General features: G+C 54.2%; 3 protein-coding genes across 3 annotated transcripts; all 3 read left to right on the top strand.

Moving 5' to 3' along the window:
* Positions 1-1,341: 1,341 nt before the first annotated feature.
* Positions 1,342-4,101, top strand: PG998_012785 (chitin synthase I; the record flags this gene model as incomplete). Its single annotated transcript, XM_066879601.1, has 2 exons — positions 1,342-3,335; positions 3,393-4,101. 2 exons carry the CDS (start codon positions 1,342-1,344, stop codon positions 4,099-4,101), a joined length of 2,703 nt encoding a protein of 900 aa, XP_066725985.1.
* Positions 4,102-5,216: 1,115 nt separating this feature from the next.
* On the top strand, positions 5,217-6,068 carry PG998_012784 (S-adenosyl-L-methionine-dependent methyltransferase; the record flags this gene model as incomplete). The annotated part of the gene is made up of 1 exon (XM_066879600.1): positions 5,217-6,068. The coding sequence occupies one exon, from the start codon at positions 5,217-5,219 to the stop codon at positions 6,066-6,068; it is 852 nt and encodes a 283-aa protein (XP_066725984.1).
* A 990-nt stretch (positions 6,069-7,058) lies between these two features.
* PG998_012783 (uncharacterized protein) lies at positions 7,059-8,322 on the top strand (the record flags this gene model as incomplete). The annotated part of the gene is made up of 3 exons (XM_066879599.1): positions 7,059-7,503; positions 7,562-8,008; positions 8,276-8,322. The coding sequence occupies 3 exons, from the start codon at positions 7,059-7,061 to the stop codon at positions 8,320-8,322; spliced, it is 939 nt and encodes a 312-aa protein (XP_066725983.1).
* Positions 8,323-10,047: the final 1,725 nt, after the last annotated feature.

Below are 10,047 nucleotides of genomic sequence, written 5' to 3'. Positions count from 1 at the left end.
AATCGCAGTCCTTGCTTGCTGCTTGACTTTTGACTGAGTGCTGATAGAGGGGGCCCCCATGTCTCCTTTCATCATTGCGAAACCCGCTGCCCCAAATTATCCTGCCACGGCAACACCTTCAATCAAGTGAGCAATCAATCAAATCATCTACCCGCTACCGCAGCGACCTCTGCTTTCTTCACCAAGGTCCTTCTCCATTCGTTTCGACTCGAACCCGAGCTCGTTCCTTTGTTCTGCACCTGTTCTTTGGTTCGCGCCTTTCCCCTTGAAGATTTACGAGACGACGCAGAATTGCATACCCTCTTCTTGGCAAAGCATAAAGCTAGGCCACTAGTCGACCAAGTCGCAAAACACCCGACGACAGGACGCTGCAGACGACGACGACGACGACGACGGCCGTGACGTTCAGAGTTCAGCGCATCCTTTCCCGCAGCCAACTTTGTCGGTGTCGGGACTTTGCTGAACTGCGTTGCAACTGCACTGGGTTTTTTCCTAGGTCAAGGGTGCAAGAACACGCGAAACAAGAAGTCGAATTCCCATTCCCACGAGCGAAGCGTTGCGCATGAACCACAGCCACTGGAGATCGCCAACCAAAAAACCCCCTCCACATTCCAGTCTTTCCAACAGCGCAAACCTTGGGTCTTCTGGTGACTCGTTCCCTCACTACAACGGCACGGTACTCTGCTGTTTCCGGCTGTCTCACAGGGCTACTACATTGCATGCCATCTATTGGCACCTCCACTACACCGACCGTCTTTTCCCAAACATTAGGGGTGGCAGGGATATAATCTACAACCATGTCGTATAATCGCCTAAGTAAGTCGGCTGTTTCATCGTCGAATCTCCTCTTCCCAGACCCCCTCCTCAGTCCCCTTCACCTCTGCCTGTGCCTTACGGATCTTGCCCTCTGTGCCATTGCCCACTGCCACCTTGGATGCGCCGAGATTAGGGGGCTTGGACCAGTATCCGTCGTAGTTGCCGTCGTTTGCCCCAGGCTTGGACTGCTGCTTCCTTTCTCCTAAAGGTGTCTTCTGAAGCTATCTTCTCGTCACCTTCTTTTCGCCTTCGGGTACTTTTAGTAGTAAACTCACTACTTTCCCTTCTACGTGCTTGCCCCCATTCATTCATTGTCTCTACACTTTCTCAGGGGCTGTGCCTTGTGATCTCCTTGCGCCTTCCCCCATTGGACGGGACGATCAAAGAAAGTTGCGCGTATCAAGTGGTGCAGGCTACCCAAACGTTATTCGAGGCCTCCAAGCATCCGAACATAACACCATAGCTCTGCCGGTTCCAGACACTCTCTAATATCCCTTTCTAGACGACGACTATTACGATCCGACAATGGATAACAGAATGCCCATGGGCCGAACGCCCTCACCAGGGCATCCGCTCCAACACGGGTACCAACTCGATGATGTGCCCTATGGCCAAGCTCCGCCATATGGCCAAGCGCCGCCACCTTCACACTCGAATCTTGACCTTCCTCCGGCTGGTGGTCCAGGCAGATACACACCCAGTGACCGGTTACCCTTGAATGCGGCGCATTCGATGGATAACATCTCCACGCAGAGCCCCTACAACAACGGCGGAGGTTATGGCGGATCCGAATACTCGGTCAACCCACAAGCACACCATGACGGGTACTACAACCAACCCTACGAATCTACACCGGGTGTAACGCCTTACGATGAGCAGCAAGGCTACGAGCTCAACGACCAGCGACCTATGCTGCAGCAGAACGACTCGTACGCACACGGTGGAATACCGGAGCCTTACAAAGATGAACCTCAGCAAAACTCCGGCGGCGGCAATTTGAAGCGCTGGAAGACGGTCAAGCAGGTCTTGTTGTACCGCGGAAACTTGGTGCTGGATTGCCCCATCCCCCCGAGGCTGTTGAACCAGCTGCCTCACGGCGAGCGTGATGAGTTCACTCACATGCGGTACACGGCTGCCACTTGCGATCCCAATGACTTCTACAACGAGAACTTCACTCTGCGCCAGAAGCTTTTCAGCAAACCGCGCCACACCGAGCTGTTCATCGTCATCACTATGTACAATGAGGATGACATCTTGTTTGCACGTACCATGATCGGTGTCCTGAAGAACATCGAATACATGTGCAGTCGCAAGGAAAGCAAGACGTGGGGTCCTGATGCCTGGAAGAAGATTGTGGTGTGTGTTGTCAGCGATGGACGTGGCAAGATCAACGCGCGAACCCGAGCGCTGCTCGCCGGTATGGGTGTTTACCAGGATGGTATCGCCAAGCAGCAGGTCAACGGAAAAGATGTCACATCGCATATCTACGAGTATACCACGCAGGTCGGTATGACTATCAAGAACGATGTCGTGCAACTGATTCCCAAGAAACAACCGGTCCAGCTGTTGTTCTGCTTGAAGGAGAAGAACCAGAAGAAGATCAACTCTCACCGTTGGTTCTTCCAGGCTTTCGGCCGTGTTCTAGACCCCAACATTTGTGTCCTGCTCGACGCGGGTACCAAACCTGGAGGCACCTCTATCTACCACTTGTGGAAGGCCTTCGATCTCGAGCCCATGTGCGCCGGAGCTTGTGGTGAGATCAAAGCCATGTTGGGCACCGGTGGCAGGCATCTTTTGAACCCCCTGGTTGCCACGCAGAACTTCGAATACAAGATGAGCAACATCCTCGACAAGCCTTTGGAGTCGGCCTTTGGTTTCATCTCTGTGCTGCCTGGTGCCTTCTCGGCGTATCGGTATGTGGCCTTGCAAAATGACAAGAACGGCCAAGGTCCCTTGGAAAGTTACTTCAAGGGTGAGACGCTGGAGGGTAGTGGCGCGGGTGTCTTCGAGTCCAACATGTATCTTGCCGAGGATCGTATTCTGTGTTTCGAGCTCGTCACGAAGCGCAATTGCCACTGGATCCTTCAGTACGTCAAGTCAGCGACAGGAGAAACCGATGTGCCGGACACCGTCACAGAACTCATCCTCCAGCGCCGACGTTGGCTCAACGGATCCTTCTTCGCCGCCATCTACGCCATTGCTCACTTCTACCAATTCTTCCGCTCTGACCACTCGTTTTTCCGCAAGATCGCCTTCTTTATTGAGTTCATCTTCCAGACCATTAACATGATCTTTGCCTGGTTCGCTATCGGCAACTTTTTCCTCGTCTTCAAAATTTTAACGACAAGTCTGGGCGACAAGGATCTGCTGAGCACCACGGGCACAATTCTTGGGGTCGTGTTTACATGGTTCTATGGCGTCTCCCTGATTTCCTGCTTTGTTCTATCGCTCGGAAATCGACCCTCCGGGTCCGGTAAGCTCTACGGTGCCATGGTTATTTTCTGGGCTATCATTATGGCGTAAGTCTCACCTCCACCCTTGTTTGGTAGGAACCGTACTGACCTCCGTATGCTTAGATACCTTATGTTCGCCGCTGTGTTCATTGCCGTGAAGGCCATTCAAGTGCAGGTCTCCAAAGGATTCGATCCCAGCGATCTCATCAAGAACAAGGTCTTTTCTTCGCTGATCATATCCACCATGGCAACTTATGGTCTGTGGTTCGTCGCTTCCATTCTGATGTTCGACCCTTGGCACATGATCACTTCCATGATCCAATACATTCTCCTCTCGCCTGCCTACGTCAACGTCATGAACGTCTACGCCTTCTGCAATACTCACGATATCTCGTGGGGTACCAAAGGTGACGACGGTGCGGAAAAGCTGCCGACGGTCGACACCAAGGATGGCAAGGGTAAGACCGACTTGCCCGACGAGGGTGACCTGAACGCATCGTACGAGCGTGAGCTCGCTGTCTTCAACAAGAAGTTTGTTGCCGTCAAGAAGCCCCCTACCGAAGCCGACAAGGCTGAGGCCCACATGGATTACTACCGATGGATCCGAACGCTGGTTGTGCTCATCTGGATGATCACGAACTTCGGCTTGTGCGCGCTGGTGCTGAGTACGGCTGGCCTGGAGAGGCTGAGCCCCGATGCTGCCGCTGCCAACGAGGACCAGCGTGCTACGTTGTACATGACTATCATTCTGTGGAGCGTGGCCTTCCTCAGTGCCTTCAAGTTCATTGGCGCGTTGTGGTTCTTGGTGGTGCGCATGTTCAGAGGCGTGTAGATGGACACACTACACAGCGGATTGATTCTCTACCCGGGAAGATGATGTGTCTTATTATTATTCATATACCCAGCATTCATGTTACTTTTTTTGTTTTTGTTTTTTTTATGAAGAACGATTACAGATATAGATTAGGGACGTCAGTTGGTATAACAGCTTGAGCGATGTTTCTTGATTGATCCCTCTTTTGCTTTCCTCTTCGTGTGCATCAGTGCGTCATGTCTTAATGCCTTCGAGCAGTGTCGTAACGAAACAGCAAACGATGTTTTCAAGAAGATGTGCTCCGACTTCAGCTCGGTGGTTTGACAAGCCGTTCCCCTCGCTATTCTTCTGATCCAACCTTAAACTGCTTTCCTATTTGTTGGGCTGCCTGAGCTGTTGCTTACTTCTCCCCAGCTCGCTTGCATCCTTTGAAGAGTGAGGGGTCAATCCGCAAACTGATGTGTCTCATGCCTACATACATACATACATGCATGTTCTCTTAGCATTTCGGCGGCTCCCGGGATGATTCTGCCTACTGCTGACCTTCCATGGGGGTTACGTCCTTGAACAGCCCATTGTCCGGGGGCAAAACAGCGAGCAGCTGAGCGAGTCGCTGCAGCGCATACGTTTACTGTCCGCGTTTGCTTGTTTCGACTCCAACAGATGCTTCTTTCGGCCCTGATACCCCGCGCGCCTGGGGTTTTCCCTCTCCCCTCGGAGGGCGCGGAGTTCCCTGCGTTTGGCATTTTGGTTGGGTTCGGGGAAATGCGACCATCCAGCTATCTCCTGACCCAGCACTGTCGTCGTCAGTCGATCGACTCTCCCAGCTCTCTCTTCGGGGATCTCCCTATTTTCCATCACAATGACAATCCTGCTGCACCGCTTGCAACGACTTCGCCTCATGCCTAAGTAGAGCTGATACAGATCCTTCCGCTTCACTCGACCCGAATTCCAATAAATAGTGACGTGATTCTTCCAAGACTGCATACACCCACCCTCTCTCTCACACTCATGCTTCTTCTCTGAACACGTGGGCTACATAGTAAACACCCTCTCCCATATATCAACACCCATTGTCTTCGTATCGCAAGCCCCCATTGTCACCACCACCCCCACCACCCAACCAACCCATCATGGCGTCATCGGCCTCCACGCAAAACATCTACGACACGGACCCGGCCTTCTACGCCAGGTTCGTCGAGCTCCGCGAGGCCCGCCCCGAGACCCAGCAGGCCGGGGTCCCGGACATGGCGGCGCTACACGAGCTCCTGCCCGCCCTGGCCGGGAAGCGGGTCCTGGACCTCGGCTGCGGCGACGGCTGGTTCAGCCGCTGGGCCAGCGCCCGCGGCGCCGCCGTCTGCCGCGGCGTCGACGTCTCGGCCGCCCAGCTCGACCGCGCCCGCCAGCTGACCGACATGCACCGCGCCTACCTGGTCGAGTCGCGCGGCAGCGAGGGCGCCGACGTCGACTACGTCCGCGCCGACCTCAACCAGAAGGGGGCGCTGACGGCGGCGTTGGCTACCGCCGCCCCGGAAAAGAAGAAGTTCCAGGTCGCCTTTAGTTCTTTGTCGCTGCACTACGTCGCCGACCTCCGGGCGCTGCTCGACGAGGTCGCCGCCTGCCTCGCCCCGGGCGCCTTCTTCTTCTTCTCCATCGAGCACCCGCTGGCGACGGCGCCGACGGCGCGGACGCCGGCGCTCGTGCGCGACGGCGAGGGCAAGCCGGCGTGGCCGGTGCGCGACTACGCGGCCGAGGGCGCGCGCGTCAAGACGTGGCTCGAGGCCGACGTGCTCAAGCAGCACCGCACCGTGGCGTCGTACCTCAACGCCATCGTGGGGTCCGGCTTCGACGTCGTCCGCGTCTACGAGTGGGGCGTCAAGGACGGCGGCGAGAGCGGCGTCGACCAGCTGCTCCGCGACCGGAACTACGGCGTCACGGAGAGCGTGTTCCCCTACTTTATGGGGTTCAAGGTCTGGAAGAGATGACCGAGATGAGGCGGGGAATGGCATGCCGGAATGCCCACGAAGAATAAGGACGTCAGGTGATATGGGCGAGCCCCTTGGGAGTAACATACTCGTCTTTTCGTAGGCGGTCCTGGCGAGGGTAGGAGTGATAGAAACGCATAGGAACTTGAATCTTTCAACCCATATGAATCATCCGACATTGTAGAAGTGTGACTCGCTTGACAGCGCTTTCGGATCGTGCTATCGTGACCATTTTGTTATCTCGTGATCCGGAACTCTGGGGGTCAGGTAGTGGGAAAGGGTGGGCTTACGGTGGTCGGGGGCGTTTTCAGGCTAGGTAGGCTGTCGCTACGCGAATACGGAGTACTGCGTTTCACGACATGGGAGAGCAGGTAGTATCGCACAAGCCGTCCAAATATAACTTCTGGATTCCGACTGGGCTGGAATCGCGTAATTCGATCCGACCAATAGGTACACCCAATCAAAGCCATGTTTCAAACTCGACAAATGGGCAAAGATGAGCGTAGCCAGGGCTGGAAAGATAACGAAAGCCACAAGCACACCATTCCCGCCATCTGCTGCATATAATATCAGCCCCCGATGAAGCCGAAATTGGACATTCCGCGCGCAAGGGACTCTAGCCACCGATGCGTAATGCTCGAAGGCACAGAAGAATCTCACATTTATTGATGGCTGAAGCCGACACTCTCAGAACAGAGGGACCGCATTCTGATTCCTTCGCTTATCCGGACAACCCCTTTATTTTATGACTTTATGTCCGGCCGACCTTGCCGCAATATATTTGGGCAATGGCTCATAACGTTGGACCCTTCTGATGCGGTGTAGCACCTCGTTTTTTTTCTTGTTTCTTGTCTTTTTGCCCTTTCTGTCATTCACGTAGGCCAGTGCCTATTTGAAGGCATTGGCGTCAGCTTCTCCTAACGCAGCACATGACCGGAAGATCGTTCGCGATAAGGGGGCTCCGATTGAGTCCGACAAAGTCTACTTGCCATGACGAGATCAACGAAGCCGTCTTCGACTAGATCGACGAAACCAAGTTCAAGCGAGTCAAGCGACAGCATGTGCGACCTGGAGATCATTGGGCAAGGCGGATCAGGTCTCGTCTTTTCGGTGAACCCTACAACGGTGATAAAAGTGCCCATTCCTTCACCTTTTGGTCTACAAGCCTTCCAGCGAGAGCGCGACATCTACCAGCGCTTCCGCAAAAGACCGTCGGAGTACGTCGTCGAGTGCCGCGACACGGAACACAGTTCGGGCTTGTTCTTGGAGAGATGTGTTGAGAGCGTTCGGAGTCGCTTGCGACGAATGCGCTCGGGTGACAATGGCTTCCCGAAAATCGGTGACGAAGACGCTCTGGCCCTGACCCGGCGCTGGGCCTACCAAGCAGCAGAGGGTCTTGCGTATGTTCATAGTCAAAGGGTAATACAGGCTGATGGTTCGTGTATCTACCTCATATCCCTACTTTCGGTCCTGACGTGAGAGCAATTCCCAAGTTGGATGCCACAACATGTTACTCGATCGATGCGACGACCTCAAACTCGCCGACTTCTCGGGCTCGAGTATAACCGACATGCCAGACTGTCCAGCCCTCGTAACGTACGATACTCGAAGTCGCCTGCCCAATATCGACGAGCCGGACAGGGCGTCCGATCTGTTTGCCTTGGGCTCTGCCATGTACGAAATGGCCACGGGCGACCTGCCCTACCCATCGCTGCCGGCGAGGGAAGTCCAGCGACTGTTCTTCCAAAGGGAGTTCCCTGACTTAGACCGACCGGGCATATGTCCGGCCATCGCCCAAATCATCCGGCGCTGCTGGTTGATGGATACACCAGCTGGCTTCAAATCGACCAAGGAAGTCGCGCGCGAATTACGTTGTTACTACAGCGGCAAGACAAACCGAGAACCACGAGTTGCAGAATCGACGCCGACAGCGGCTAAAAGTAAAAGAACACACTCCGGAAAGATAGAAGGCTCAGTCGATACATCTGGACACAGCCACTCGTCGCGAAACAGGAAAAGTGCCGGGAAAGGTAGACGTCACAGTGAGAATTTTAGCAGAAGAGCAGATGAATATCGTTCCAAGACGGGTCATCACAGCAAAAGAAGAAGCAGAGAAAAGCCTATGTCATGAATGTATCGTTTCAAATCCATCTTCTGACAGCAACTGGCCTCTTGAGGAGTGCGTGGCGCACTGCATCACTTTCTAGCCCTTCTAGAATCTCTTGATGGACGTGCCCTGTCGCTGTTCCTGTGACCTTTATCTTTCCCATCCCCATGTCTCCTGTCCCTGTCATCTCTTCCTATCCACCCCCTTTTATTGTCTTTTTTCGCACTCTCCCGCTTATCCTCCTTCTTTTCTTCCCCTCCTCTGCGCTGTTGTCTTGGTTCTGCCCTCTCCTTACCCTTCCGGCCTCCGCGCTCCTCATGTCTTTCGTGCCTCTCCCGTCGACCGTGTGTAATTGTCCTATGCCTGTGCTCATCACTCCTCTGCGATGGATAGTTAGCAGAAGCATCAAAGGCGGTGCCTGTGGCGTATCGCATGACGACCGGGAGAATAACTCACGCCATGCCTAGCAGAAGACCTGAGGTTTCTTCTGTCAACATCCAAGCCTTCGTACGAGCCCTGGAAAACGGGAAAGCCACGGCTAACAGAAATGGTGGACACCTTACGAAATGGGATCTGTTAGTATTTTGACTTTTAAGTCGTCTTCGTCTTTCAACTGAAGAAACTTACCACTAATTTTGTGTTTAATGCCTTCTTCTCGGCCTCCTCGATGTCCGAACACACCGGACATTCGGCGTTTGGGCCCGGTGTGGACATGTCTGCCTCCCCCAACCTGACCCGGGCGCATGGATTCCATATCCTCAATTGGACAGTGCCGCTTCTCGGGAGGTATATCGGGATCGCTGTTGTTGCTCCACGCTTCCGCGCACTGGACGATCAAGGTCTCCCTGATTTTGTGCAGCTCTCCGTGCGCTTCCTCCTCCGTCCCCTGGGCCGGCTCGACGGAGGGCTGGGCGGCCTGTTGGACTGGGGGTCGATTTCCATAGTCTCAGCCGGCCACGTGGGGACATGTGCGCGAATGACCTCAAAGACGGTTCGAGAAAAGGAGGTCCATTGTTCTGGGTTCTGGCCCGTAACGACAGGATCATTGCGTTGGTGTGCAGCCTGTTGCGTCCCAGATGGCCCGGCCACTGCTGCTGCTGCTGCTGCTGACACATTATTGTTGGGTACGGCTACGAAGCCCCCAAGCTTGCATCCCAAGTATATGTGGTTTCGGATTTCTTTTCTACACATGGCGGAGGCATAAAATGGGTAGTGGCAATGATTGGTGTGATCAGACTGGTTATGCTATATGATTCCTGCAAGCTTCACCACCACAAGGCTATAGGGAGAGGGTCAAGACATGAGTACCTATTAAATACACTACTGAGTACTCAAGGCATCAAAATCTGTCCACTCAGACCTCTGCAGATTCGGTGAGGTTCTGCTCCCTCGCCGGTTGATAGCGCCTTACGAAAAAGGGAGAGACATTTTCCAAGTTTCTGCCTTGTGAGACAACTTTGGCATATAATGCTTGCGCCCTGCTTCTATCACAGATACAAAACTTCTTGGGAAAGTACGTGAAAGCACCTTTTCTCGTGTGTTTTTCGTGGGAGAACAAGGACCAGGCTGCTTCTCTTGCAGGAGCGAAGGAACTGACGACCAGAGTCTGCTGGCAGCAGCCAGCTCAGCCCCGGCCTTTCCAAGTAAAAGAAGTGCGCAATTACTCTCACCGATCTTTGGGGGAAGGGGGTGTGGGATTCGGCGTTGTGGCTGGCCAATGGAAATGGCGATAGATAACAAGCATCTGGAGAGGGAGGGGATCAAGACGAGGTGCGCCCCTTCGACTTCGTCAGCTGCATGTCGCATTAGGTTGCCAGCGATGCCCTCGGTAAACGCGAAGATCGTTCATGCACGTCATCCGAACCCAGCATG

Source organism: Apiospora kogelbergensis (assembly GCF_038363985.1).
Source record: "Apiospora kogelbergensis strain CBS 113332 chromosome Unknown utg000008l_segment0_segment0, whole genome shotgun sequence".
Lineage (NCBI taxonomy): Eukaryota > Fungi > Ascomycota > Sordariomycetes > Amphisphaeriales > Apiosporaceae > Apiospora > Apiospora kogelbergensis.
The sequence above is the reverse complement of the archived record's forward strand: the minus strand, read 5'-3'. Positions and strand labels throughout refer to the sequence as shown.